Here is a 14923-nt window from a genome sequence, read left to right as displayed (position 1 = left end):
CTTAAGAGCAATCAGTAAATTATAGTTCTCGAGTCTGAAAAATACTGGCTTAGAAAGTCTCTGAATTTCCCTAACAGCTGCTTGCCTTGATTTGGGACAATGGGAAGAGCATTTACCAATTACGGCAATTACCCCATGGGAAGCTTCTGTCATCTTTTCCCTGGCTCTTGCTGTTACTGCTCCAACCTACCTTGAGTTCCTGAGTCATGTTTTCAAGACCATACAGAATTTTATATGGAGCGGGCAGCGGGCCAGTGAGGTTGATGCTCATGGCCATCTGCTCCAGGCGAGCCAAGTTGCCGAGAAGAAGGCCGGTGCACTCATCTCCACAAACTGTGAAAGGGAAACGGCAAAGAATATTTACTTCTCCTAAGCATTCCCAGGCAGATGTGCAAAGGTTTCAGCCATGAAATACTTTATGGCCTAAGTATCATTCTGTGAAAGATGATGTTTCTCATCTCAGACAATTAACGCTTTCGAATGGATGACAGTTGAAAAACGATGAAAAGAACAACAAAACAGCAGACATGCCTGTCACCCAGAACCTGAAATATAGATGATGATATAAACTGAGGAGCCAAAGAGGAAGAGCAAATGGATTTCGAGGGGAAACGAGTGTACTAAGTATCAAAGGAGAGGTAAAACATGGAATATAACATTATAAATGCCCCAGAAACTCCCACATGAACAATCCAGAGGAAATCTGTAATTGGGAATAAAATATGCCTCAGAATCTACAAATGTATACACTGTCCCATTAGATTGCCCTGTGGAGTGTCTGTAGCAACTGGGTCTCCACACGCTTCACGTATTACATAGTCAAAAACTGTATGACTCTTTAGCTTGACATCTATTGAGAAGAATTTTTTTAAAAGTCAAAAGAACTCCTAACTTGTGTTTTTCCCCTCATGATGAAATTTATTTATTTACTTACTTATTCACTTACTTACTTATGTGTTTGCCAACTCCTCCTCTTTAGCCATTCAGCACATTACCACTGACGATTAGATGCAGTCCCACAAATTCCTACTTTGATGATTCACCTAATCCTGCCTTGTGGATAAATAATTGCCCAAAGCCATGAAAACTTCATTCTTGAAGTAGCCAAGAGAGAGAGTGTTCTACCTATTTTTTTTTCAATGACTAAAAAGAGGGATTATTCAGATTTGGTGGTGGTGGAAGGGGGAGGGATGGTGGTAAAGGTGATGGAGAGAGAAAATGGTTTCTTCAGCATTGTCACGGTAATCTCATAAAGGGTGCAATTTCTAAAATTAAAATATACTGATTCTTTTGGAGGCTTTATAAAATATACCCACTCAGTTTGGATTTTTAGTTCAAAATTTTTTTTTCACTCTTTGCATCAGAGTAATGAGGCATAGCTTCTCCATGCCAAGAAGCACGTGCTACCATATTTATGATAAGCATTCAAGTATACAGTTACAATTTCTAGCTTATATTCTGCAGATAGAGGTATCAAAACTACACACATGTTAGAATAGAGGAAAATACATAACATGAAAAATACTGAGATTTGGAGTAGCTGTGGATCATGCCCCAAACTGGCAAGAATTCAATTAGTTCTCTAAACAGCACTCCCTTGAGCTGCCTAATGGAGAGAAAACCATTAACTGAAGCTTGTAAACAAAGAGAAGTAGTACAGAGAGTGATTTTCTGATAGGATGGCAGTTAAAGGTGAGTTACAATATCCCTTCACAGGGATTAAGCTGCCCCAGCAGGGCTTTTAATAAATCAGCTCCTTGCAGGTGACACCTGTAAGTGTTGAGCGTCACCTGCAGGGGCGCTGTAAGTTCCTGGTGCCTTGCAAGCTGAGTGAACAAAGAGGCTTTGGAAGCAGGAGGAGGTGAAGTCTGAAACTAGAGCTGGATCTCTTCCTCTTCTAGCCAGAATGAAAGAGAATTTGCTCTGCATGGAAACTAAAAGGAAGAGAACACTGTGGCTTCAAACCCTCAGTTCAATGCAAGCGCTTGAGAGGCTTCAACAGACCTGTTGACATGAAACAACTGTAGAAAATACAACCTGGAACACAATTAGGTACCAAACTGACTATGTCTAAACATCAAGACCCAGTCTGGTTCTCAAACTTATGTGGGTTTCAGAATCATCTGAAGGACTTTCTTAAATCACAGAAGGCTGGACCATACCCTAGCATTTCTGATTCAAAAGGTGATTGAATCACCTGGTTTCTGATTCTCTGACTGAACATGTGCTTTTCTAATAAGCTGCCAGGTGAATACTAATACTCAGGTCTCTGCACCACACTTTGAATAGCCACCAGGCCAGCAGCAATGACATCACTTGGGGACTTATTAGAAATACATAATCTTGGGCCCTATTCCAGATCTAGTGAATCAGAATCTGCATTTTAGGAAGATTCCCATGTGATCTATGCATGTTAATGTTTGAAAAGCACTGCTGTAGGTCAGTGGTTCTCCATCTTGGCTGCATACGCATCATGGCGATTTACAAAATACAGGTATCTAGGTGCTTCCTCTACCCACCTCCAGAGAATATGATTTTGATGGGTCTGGGTAAGGCCCAGGCATCAGTATATTTAAAAGATTCCTAAAAAAAAAAAAAAAATTCCTAATGATCCTATCATATAGCCAGATGACAAACTTTAGGGATGCTTTATCCTAAAGGGAGCAAGGATTTGGAAGAGGCCATTTTACTTGCTGTCTCCTCTGCTGAGAACACTTCTTTTTTCACCTTCACCCAGGTGACTCCTGGAGATTCAGGTCAAGTGCTCAAGTGTTACTTCCTCAAGGAGAAGGCCCTGATGACTCTGAAATTATCGTCCTCACCAGTCACTACTGTATTCCTCTTGTCTTGTTATCTCAACACTCATGCACGCATAGGCTATCTTTGCATTTTATGTATTTATATATTGTTTTTCTCTCACCAGAGAAGGGACCTTAATCAGCTCTGGTCCCAGTGTCTAAAAAAGTGTCTGGCACATAGTAAACAATCAATAAATATTTGTTTACTACTATCTTTGTGAAAGGAGAGCAAAAAATATATTGGAGAAGATCAGGGAGTTACAAGGAGAGGATTGAGAGAAGAGTGGAGAAAGGGAGAGAAAGAGAGAAATAGAGAGACTGATATTGGCCAAATAGGAAATGTCTGAATGTGAGAACAAGATATGTGATACAAAGTGAAGAACCACACAGATATGTGAGGAACAGAACTGTGTAAAAACAATGGCTAGAGAGAGAAAATTGTCTTGTGATTGGAGAAGCAGAAACTGAATGATGTCAAGGAGATGACTTATGATACACACATGAGGTAGTACTGACACAGGAAAAGTTATTGGAATGGAGGGGAAGAAAAGAGATACAAAACATTAAAAAAATAAATAACACTGTTGGGTTACTGGCCAGGTAAAGACGATGCTCATTTCTGGGGAGGAGGGAGGGTTGAAAGTGTTTACCATTTCTTTGCTGCCCCTCCCATTAAGAGGTGGAGTTTATTCCCCCCACAACCCCTTTGAATCTGGGCTGGCTTTATGACAAACTCTGACCATCAGAATGCTTCAGAGGGACACTGAGCCTTAGCTTCAAGAAGTTTCGCAGTTTCTGCTTCCAAACTTCTGGAATCCTGCTGCCTTGTGAAAAATCCTAGGTTAGCCCTCTTGAGGAAGAGAGGCAACATGAATGAGAGAAAGGCAGATCCAACCATTCTAGCTGAGGTCCTACCATGTGAATAAGGCCATCTAGGAACCCACTCCCCCAGAATGAAAACAAAAGAACTACCCAAAGGGACCCCGTTCAAATTGCCAACCTACAGAATTGTGAAGATATATATATAGGTGCTGTATATTATCAACAACTATTAAATTTTGGAGTGGCAGTAACAGATAACTGATAAACCTTTTCACGTTTCATATGTGTAATTTAGAGTGTGAATTCAGATTAGAGACTTCAAGTTGCAATTCATAGGTTACAAACAAGTATAACAACAATTCTTAATTTTATTAAAAGTTAGGAAGAATACAAAGGTTCCTTTCCCACTGAGTCCAAGTTCATCACTGTTTTAAAAGTTCCATTCAACTTCTAGTGCACATGTATTTTGGGTAGATGTTCTCAGGATGTAAGCAAGCATTGTGCTCTTTTTTTCGCTTTCAAGATACTGAAAAATACTTGATAATATGACATCTCACTATGCTTTTTAGGGTAGTGTATTCTTCAGAAATACTTCACTAGCTCTTTCTCTAATTTATTTATAATTTACAACCTACCCATTTCCAAGAGGAATTGAGTCAGCTCATTGATAATGGTATAGCTAGAGGCTCCTTACTGATGGTTTCAGAAATTTTCAGGGAAAAGTTTTCTCGGTACTCAGTTTTTACTTCATACAAGCATAAATCAGGGACTGGAATGCAGAACTAGATCTGATTTACTGTAATACACTACAGAGTAAATTGGTGAGCTAGAATGCCAAGAGGCATGATGAATACGGATTTTTCTCTCATTTATTCTACCCCCTGCCCATCTGTTTTGTTTCCTCATCTTCAGTCGTTGAAATGAAAATGTATTTAATTGCTCTTTCAAGGACTCATCATTCCATTTTATGTCTCTGCGTCCAAAGGTCTATTATTATCCCATGTCTTACGGTCTCCATATTTGCTTTTGGGGGAACAAAGTATAAGCGCATTTCCAGAAGTGAAAGGTAAGTTTTATAGTATGCTCCAAGTAATATACTAACATCTGTCCAAATGGGTCAGAAAGACTCATGAATACGATGGCCATGGGATTTTTTTCAAAGTTTCTGTACAAGTCTAGTTCATGCAGTTATAAGATAAACACATGGGGAAATGTGCCCTCTACATAATGGTTTGCTATTTTATCCTGACACAAAATATTTACCTTACACCACAAGCTACTTTTATTTGTAACAACAAACACTGGCAATAAACACTGGAAATGGGATGCAAATTAAAGCCACATTTAATTCACCATGATACGGAAGTTCTGAAGAGTGTATAGAGACAGGGATATTCACATTATGTAAACAATTGTTCTTTGATATGGATGCAGTAACTGCTTAGTGTAAATTAACACCTATGTTATAATCAAGACCCCCTCCCCGCCAACCCTGCACGGAACCTCTCCAAACCATTCTCCTATTCAGCAATAGAGATAAGGTTACAAAATGAGATTCCGCCTGAAATGTATGGGAGCAAAAGCAAATATTTCAAGACTATGATTATATTTTACATGACTAAATGTTTTTGAGGCTTTGCCTATGAAAGTGTCAGGATAAATCTGTGACTAATATTAACAAATGCAGTACTAAGTTCAGATTGTTATAGCTGGGCACATGTAAGGGGCAAATCATGCAGCTGATATTACAAATCTTTCCGTTAGCAATTAGCAAAATATTGCATTTCTACCAGAGTGCCCCATGCATAATAACTACTGGCTTACTGTCACAAAAAATTCACATGCTGCATCCAAACCAAAGAAGCTGAAGCTGAAATAAGCGCATTGCATATTTTTAAAAAGGCCAAACCTATTAACCAATTTTAGGTAAAGATACATAAATTATCTGCTCTAATCAACTACCTGTAAAATGAGTAAATATGCTCACTTTCTAACAAAAGGTAAAATTTGTGTGTTAATGTGTGTGTGTTAATTCTTCTACATTAGGCCATTGATAGTTCTTTGGGTGTGGATTTTATATTTCTCTTTCCTCTTCAAGAAGAAAGTTTTAGATTGGCATTTATTTAAGGCTTATTAAAATGGATTTAGTTATTATATATAATTTACAGATAAATATCTTCTAAAATAAAAATGTGGTTTCAGACTCATTAAGAAGGCTTTTTTTTTTTCCCCTGCTAGTTCTTTGAATAGAGGGAAAGACTTTCTGTAGGTTTAGGATGAGGTTGATGAATTTATTCATGTACCAAGTAGTTGTGATATATATATATACACACATATATAATAAAATTATGTATATAAATATATATTAAAAATAAGTTCAATATGGTTCAAGTATGATGTAGCTCTTCAAAAAAATGGAAGCTTTGAAAGTATTATAAGTAATAACAGGATAGTAGCTTTTATCTACACAATATTTACTACATTGCAGGTAATATATTGTGTTTTGCCACCACTATCTCATCTAATGTTCACAGCAATTCTATGAGGTAACTATATTAACACCCTAATTTTAAAAATCAGAAAAACAGTTACAATCACAGTGTTTATGAATCTATAAATAATGTATTTGAAGAACTTAAAGAGAAGAAAAAAATGTAAGGTAATCATAAAAGGAGTTTTCAGTGACTTGAAGAGCCTATAATTAATTATAGAAAACCAGAATTTGGCCTAACCTAGCTATCTCATCAGAAACTGAGGAGCTGCACAAAACATCACGTTTTGAAAAAAATGGTCAAATAATAACCATGAAGACAAAAACAGCTAGACCTTATTGACCATCTATTATGCTTAGACACCTCACCTAATATACATAGGATTTTATTTCCACTTTATGGATAATGAAATGAGGTTTAGAACAGTTAACTAATTGAATGTCACACAACTTTTATGTGGCCAGCCAGAATTCAGAGCTTCTACAGCCACTTCATCCGAGCATGTTTCCTTGCATTGGGAGATGGTCTGTTTGAGGGACAACGTGGAATAGGAGAAGACGATTAGACTACCTCACTTATAAGACTTCCAACTTTAAGATGATGTGATCTATTTTTCTTCAAGCTTAATAAACTTCCTGGATTCTGCAGAGTGAAAACTGTAATCAAGTAGAGTTTACTCTCAAAACAAAGCCTGACTGAAAATAAAAAAAATAGTGATCAGCCTCTTCTACATGACAGTTCAATAGCACAACTCCTTAATCTATTAATAGAAAGGCTTTCCCAGTGTGATATACAAACCACTGAGACTGATGGCCAATAAGAATATTAGAGTGATAGTTGCTGGAATCAGAGTGATAGTTCTACAACATTGTTAGCCTGACCTAGGCTGAGAACACTGGCAACAAGAAACTCAAAGCATCTTTCACTAACAAAATAGATGTGATAAAGGTGTAAGGAGGGTGAACAGAAGTTACTTTTATAACTACTCTGATGCCTGGATTTGAACAACATGTCCTGGTTTAGAGTTGTAGAAAACTATGTTATACATACTGGTCTTTGAATAGGAACTAATACTTGGGGATCAAATGGGGGCAGAGAGAGGATGGCATTTAAGAGGCTAGGATGGAGTGTGATCACATGTCCAACAAACAGAACCTCTCACATTAAATAGCAAATGGAGCTCAACTGATGTTTTCTCATCATCTTTTATTATAGAAAGTCCCATTTCCTTTACAGTGATCAACCACATTCCACTGTTTTATTCCTGATCTCACATACAGGGGACAATAACTGCCACTAGCAATCATCTTTGATTATAAGAGTACTGCAGTGTGCTAGTGATAATATATAAGGGCCTCTGCATTATTGTGATAGATCTTTGCTGGCAGCTGGCTATTAAAAACAATAATCTATATAAAATAGGTAGCTAACAAGGACCTATTGTGTAGCTCAGGGAACTACACTCAGTATTTTATAATAACCTATAAGGGAAAAGAATCTGAAAAAAAAAATATATATATATAAAACTGAATCACGATGCTGTATACCTGAAAATAACACGACACTGGAAATCAACTACAGTTCAATAAAACTAAAAAAATAAACATAAAAACAATAATCCAGACTGTGTCTCTGCAGGTCAATATCAACTTAGGATAAAACTTCAAACCTCAGGTTTTACCAAGTGTCTGAAAAATGTGTAATTTACAGAGTTACTGCGTTACCACATTTAGCTAGGCTTACCTTAGCTTATAGGTAAAAAGACACAGTTCATGACTGCTTTTGCAGTATTAGCAAGCAAAGCATCATCTTATGTATTATATTTTAGATAAGTTGTGTCTATAAATAATAAAGCTGATATATACTTAATATTTCATATGCATTGAATAAAAATAGAAAGCATCAATTTGATATTTATAAAATGATATTTCAGGCACTCTTTATAAAATGACATCCTGCCAACAGCTACTAATTTTAGTTTCTGTTCTTTAGGAGAATAATGTATTTTATTATGCCACTCATAATCTATTTCAAACATCACATGAGTTGTTCTGTGTTAACTACTAGTCTGTAGAAAATACGATATGAACAAATCTAAGTTTTGTGTTTCCCAGTACAAAACTTTACTATTAAATAAATAATGCTTTTCTTGTTCGGTCTCAGATTTCAGAAAGGCAGGTGGTTGTTCTCATTTTATAAAATGACATGTAAATCATGAACGAGGGTTGAAAGAGGAGGCTGGATGTGTATGAACCTAACTTACTAAGGAGAAGTCCTGATTTGGAAAGTCCAATAAAATATCTGTTCAGAACTCACCAACATCTATAAAGAAAGAAAGCATTATAGAGCTGTCTCCAATTATTCCCATAAGGAAAAAATGAAAAGGCTTTGAAGGAAATCTGAGCACCCAGTTAGTGTGTCTTTTCACCTGCACAGAGGACACGACTCCACTTGAAGAATCTGATAAGTGAGAATCTATCACAAATACTATAAAGTTTTTTGGGGTTTTTTGGTCGCATCATGTGGCTTGTGGGATCTCAGTTTCCCAATCAGGACTGAACCTGGGCCACAGCATTGAAAGCGCCGAATCCTAATCACTAGACCACCAGGGAACTCCCCATAACTACTATAATGTTTTGAAACTTAGAGGAAAGAGTCTCAATTGTTACCAGAGGAAAAAAAATCTATGTACCTACTGCCATTACACACATTAAAAATTTTTCATTTCTTTAGCCCATTTTATCTTTATTCTGCATTGAGGTAAGATGGGCTCTAAGCCCAGAAGAAGTAAATGAATTAAGAACTGAATTAATTCATGTTGAGTATATTGGGAAAGCCATGTTTGCTTTTTGTGTCTTGCATTAACAGTCAGCAGAGAGGTTAAGAAAGTAAGATTTTCAAGACAGATGTAGGTTGAAATCACAACTCTGTTGAAAAGTCAGGGTGAACCTTGGAAAGGTGACTTAAATCACCTAAATTCAGCCCTATTTATTTCAAATTTTTAAATTTTTACTGGGGTATAGTTTATTTTATTGATTTCAGGGTTTTTTTTTTATCACACTGTGGACATAATAATGTATGAGGATATTGCAAGAATTAAAAGAACAGCATATAAAGTGCTTAACATCATTTCTGACAAATGGTAGGCTCTTAATACAGGTGAACCATTAAAGAATTACTACTGTGACGAACCATGTGTGGTGAAAGGGGCTTTAGGGGAATGCCTGGGATTGAATGCAGATACATTGATTAGGTATGCTCAGGCACTGAGTTGATTTGATGGGGTTGATAACATTGGTGGGTTGAATTTGGTTAACTATGAGAGACTCTTGTATCTAAATACTTCCTACTAAGGGCACAGATTATTTGTGTAAATTCTTCATGATAGTAATGGAATGTCCATGCATAAAAAGCCTGTGTCCTGCAAGAAATTCACTATTTTGGATCCAATATAACTCTAACATGCTCTCTGGCAATTGTCCATGACAGTCACTAGTTTCTTTTAAAAATGTAGGTGGTCAAGGAAAGTTCTTTCATGCTTTCTGCATTTTCTGTGTTGTCTACAGCATGATTTAAAATTGCTGTTAAATAAATTAAGAGCATAAACTAACTATACAAGGAGATTTCTTCTAACAATATGTAGCTCACCCAAGATACTGCAATGATCATGCCTAGGACATTTATCCTGCATGTTTTTTTTTTTTGATATCCATGATGTGGGCCAAATTAAACTGTGTTTTCTAGAGAATCAACCAAAGAGAGAAGAATTAACAATACAATACATGCTACTAAACTGTCCAAGTGTTAACATTTCTATCAAATACAACAAATGTCTTATTTTTTATAGTCAGCACTAGATTAACAGCACTATTTTATTCTTCATTGAGGCAACATGGGCTCCAGGCTCTGAAGAAGTTTTTCTCAGAAGACATTTCTTTTACTACATAAATATTCTCTTGCCAGAACCAGGCTGCTTTCATCCACTCCCACTCATGGGCATTATAAAATTCTACTCTAGTCACATGTGATAAAACAGCCCTGCAGATCAAATGTGCTAGGTGAATCCATTCTTTGATTTCTTGCTCTAAGTTAGCTTAAGGATATAGAAAGAGAGAAGGAAAGGAAGAAGCAAAACTGTCACTATTTGCAGATGACATGATGCTATACAGAGAAAATCCTGAATGCACTGCCAAAAACCTATTTGAACCCATCAATGAATTCAGTAAAGTGGCAGGATACAAATTTAATATACAGAAATCTGTTGTGTTTTTATACATTAACAATGAACTATCAGAAAGAGAAATTAAGAAAACAATCCCACTTACAATTGCATCAAAAAAAATACGTAGGTATAAATCTAACTGAAGAAGTAAGAGACCTATACTTGTAAAACTATAAGACATTGATTAAAGAAAATGAAGACAACACAAACAAGTGGAAAGGTATACCATGCTTACGAATTAGAAGAATAAGTATTGTTTAAATGACCATACTACCTAAGGCAATCTACAGATTCGATGGGATCTCTATCAAAATACAATGGTATTTTCCACAGAAATAGAACAAATAATTCTAAAATTTGTATGAAAAAAAATACACCAAAGAGCCAAAACAATCTTGAGAAAGAAGAACAGAGCTGGAGGAATCATGCTCCCTGACTTCAGACTATACTACAAAGCTACAGTTATCAAAACAGTATGGTACTGGCACAAAAACATACATATAGCTCAATGGAACAGGACAGAAAGCAAAGAAACCAACTCACAGAAAAACAGATCAGATTTTGCTGATCTCATCCCTAGAAAATTAATTTAAAATTCAAAGCCTGTTAGATTAGCATTTAGGTTAGGAATATCTATATATTATGTAGATAATATTTCCATGTTAATAATTTAGCTTTAATAATATTAAAACTAGTTGGATTACATTTGGAAGTCCACTTCAATTATTATTGAAATATGCCATTTTGCTTGAGAAGAGTGACTACATATATACCAATAACTGAATATGATAATGTAAATGTATATTACGTATAACACTTCATCTCTCCCTTCCCATCAACCTTGACATTTATTTTTATTTTAAATGCAATACATTTTTATCAAAGATTGATGAAATATATAGAAAAAAGCTTAAAAACTTATATTCCCAAACATACCCAGTCTTTACCTTTTGGCATATCTAAAAACCCAGCCTTAGCTTTTGAGGTAACTCATCAAACTAGAGCACAAACAAAAATTCTAGTTAAAATGTTATTAAGCGTTACACATGCATCAGCTGTTAAAACCAGAAATACTGGCATTTGTAAATACATTAAAATAAGTAAATACTGAAATAAAAGGTACTTAAATAATTTCCATTTCTATTAGAAAGAATTAAGACCACTAATGTAAATTCCCTCCAGGAAAAGAATACCATAATATAACAGTCCTCCCTAAATTTATAAATAACTGTTTTAGATTAAAATTTATATAAGATCCAAGAATTCTGTTTAACTACTGATATTCAATGTATGTTCAGTATGGCATTACTGAATCCAGAAGCAGTTATTAAAACAGAACAAAACGTGTGAGTAAAAACACATGAGTTCATTGTCACTGCTTCCAGGTTCTGTAGTGCAAGAGAAAGTTACAAGGCAGGATGCCCATGGATTTCTGTAAAAACTTGGAAAAGTCAATTGTTATTCAAGGCTTACAGTGTCTGTCCAGCTGATTGCAAATTCAGGAGGATTCTAAAAAAAATTTAATAAATCCAGACCTTCAATCTGTCACAAAGCCAATGTCAGCTTTAGGTAAAACTGCAAACTCTGAGATGGGCAAAATAAAATAAAATCTGCCTCTGGGAGCTTTGCTGTAGGTCTTCAATGAACTGACTAAAGCATGCTGAGGATTTTCTCAGCTGTTCTTGGCTCAGCGGGATGGAGACAAAAACAGCAGGCAAACAGAAGAAGGTGGATAGATAATGTCAGAGAGAATGAAGAGTAGCACTAGCTACTGCAAAATAAGAAGAAGAAAAAAAGTCAGTCTTTCTCATTGGAAATGAGATAGAAATGGAACCAAGTCCCCCAGAACTACTAGCTAAGTTAGTATACGTACAAACACACTCCATGCCCTCGCGCGCATGCCAGTGTTTGCAGCCGTCACACTTCTGCCCCGTGGCTCCAGATCGGCACGTGCAGATCCCTGTGACAGGGTCACAGGGGACAGGCAGCGAGCCGTGGGGGTCACACTCACATTCTTGGCAGGAGCCTCCAGGGCTGCTTGGGCTGCCGGTATAGCCAGGGGCACACCTGAATTTAAATAGTGACAAAGCAAAGGAGATTAATAATGTCATGTCTCATAATTGTTGTTGTGTGTGTGTTGTTTAAATGAAACAAAATTGAGACGAAAAGTCAATAGAACAGGGGTTAGCAAATTTTTCCTGTAAAGACCCAGCTTTGCAGGTCAAGAGGCAAAATCAAACTCATGTAGTGAAAGAGAAAAAAATTTTCAAACATTGTTGGTCGATGGAATTGAAAACATAATAAGAGTAGAATATAAATTGTTTTATAATAATAATCTACTAATGGAAAACCAATCTAACAATGAGAAGACTGGGGAGTCTTGTTGAGGTATCAAATTTACTTAACTAGGGCTCAAATTTACTGCTCTCCATCATCAGTTTGCCTGTAACAATCATTCCTATCTTGAGTGCCATACAGAATTAGGCAATGGGCCAAATTTTGTGGTCCATAGTTTGCCCACTACTGCTCTAGATCATAAATTTTTTTTGAAGGCTTCATTTTTAAATTAGAAATGAATAAAATTTTATACTGGCTCCAGGGCTTTCTCCTGCACATATTTTAGAGATTAAAATGACCAAGGAATTCAACCCATTAATTTTACTAATGAGCAAAAAGAAGCACTTTAAGTGGCGATAAACTACTACATTTTCTATTTAACTCAACTGGTCTTTCCTTTCTACCACATCTCCCTCAAGATGGATTTTTCATTGTGTATCCTTGGAAGTGGGGTAATGTTATGCAAATAAAATATGTAATGCTAACTCGAGAAATTAGAAAGGAAATCCAACTGGATGAAGCCAAATTGCCATCCACTCTCTTCTACCCTTCTGCGCAAACACTCATCAACCACTGTTGGTTATGTTACTGGGAGTTCGATAATTTTACAAGATGCCGGCAAAACCATATGCTCTGGTTTACCCAGAATGGTCCCAGTTTGCCTGTTACCCTGGCTTAAGTATTAAAAACATGTCCTATCTATCCTTAGAGTATCCTGGATTGGACAATAAACTATATATATAGTCAGCCTAAGTATAATCAACAGTAAGAATTTTTGTTCAAGCGGCAAACATGCAAAGAAGGTGAGAGACAGTAGGAGACTGAAGCCAAAAGTTGTAAACACTAGCCAAACAATCCTGGACCATCTTTAGTGCACTGGGATTGTGGAAATTTGCAGACTGATTGTGAAAGTTAGTTCATCCCATGCTGGTTAGAAAAAGCAAAGAAAGAATAAAATTATTTGTAACATTAGGTTTTTGTACATTTACGGTTTTAATATTTTATTTCCGATGTACTATTGCAAATGCTTAATAAGAGTATCACTTAAATAAGTTCACTTAAATTGTTTCTTAACATTTTCAGGTGAAAGAATTCAATTCTAAGCAGGTTTAGATTGATTAAATGTTCAGAGTTTTACAAGAGTAACGAAGATAAAGCACGGGTAAGGATTTCTATGATACAGTGTTTCTGTGACACTCAAGATATTTAAGCAGTTTTAGACCTGAGCTAATGAGTTTGGGTAGGTCATAAGGTGATTTAAATGATTTAAGAAGCTCTCAGAAGTGAAACAAATTTATTTGGAAGGTTACAATAAAAATTTAAGCAAGACCTTTGGATTAACTTAGCTGAATAAAAGCAATTTTTCAGGGAAATATAACCTGATCATTTACATGTTAGAGATGATGAATGTGGAGCTGTAACAACACTTGAGAACTGCAAAAACAATTCAAGCCATTCTCATTTGATAGTGTATGACCCTGCTCATCTCTATGCTATATAAACTGTCAACTCTTATTGATTAAACATTTATGGATATTAAAAAATAATTTTTCTACAATCACTCTGCCTTATGACAATAATTGTCACTTCAGTGTACCCTTCCAGTCTTTTCTATATACATGCTTTTATAGATAGTGGAAACTCCTATTTATAAATGTAGCTATAGTATCAAACATTCTTTCATAAATTATGGCAGATAATTCCCTTGGTGTCCAGGGATGCTTTTAGTTGTCATCCTACTGGTGTTTACAAGGGCATGAAATGAATATTAGCCTAAGCAGGAACACTAAAGCACACTGGTGGACATTAAAATATACATATTCAAATGATGTACCTATCTCCACAACATATGGCAATATTTTTGGGTTTTGTATTGCTTTTAGTTACTTAATTGTTACTAATTTCTGTTGGTAAGGAAATTGTGAATATTCTATTTTATGTGTGTGTATGTGTGCGTGTGTGTATGTAAGTAGTGGATATTGTGTTTAAAGTTACCACATACAGAATTATTTGGAAATATATTTTGCAAACTTATGGAAACAGAATTGGAATTTATAAAATGTATGTTTAATTATTTAGTTACCTATTTATTTCCATTATTAACACAACCATTGCTGGTTATATTAAAAGAAGATTCTTAAATGGGTGATGATAAAATTAATATTAGCTTATAGTTGCAAAGAGATTCGTAATTTAAGGAAGTGCTCCTAGAAGAATCCAGCAAAGGAGTGAGTAAAGCAGAAAATGGAAAA

General features: G+C 35.8%; 1 protein-coding gene across 1 annotated transcript in view; it reads right to left on the bottom strand.

Moving 5' to 3' along the window:
* LAMA2 (laminin subunit alpha 2) overlaps positions 1–14923 on the bottom strand; it is a 604135-nt gene that overhangs the window by 125101 nt on the left and 464111 nt on the right. Inside the window, exons 32-33 of the mRNA XM_057737971.1 lie at positions 12208–12401; positions 191–333 (exon numbers count right to left, since the gene is read on the bottom strand). Coding sequence (XP_057593954.1) covers positions 191–333; positions 12208–12401 — 337 coding nt within the window. The remainder of the gene's footprint in view (positions 1–190; positions 334–12207; positions 12402–14923) is intronic.

Source organism: Hippopotamus amphibius, chromosome 6 (assembly GCF_030028045.1).
Source record: "Hippopotamus amphibius kiboko isolate mHipAmp2 chromosome 6, mHipAmp2.hap2, whole genome shotgun sequence".
Classification (NCBI taxonomy): Eukaryota; Metazoa; Chordata; class Mammalia; order Artiodactyla; family Hippopotamidae; genus Hippopotamus; species Hippopotamus amphibius.
This window is presented reverse-complemented; position numbering and strand designations above follow the sequence as displayed.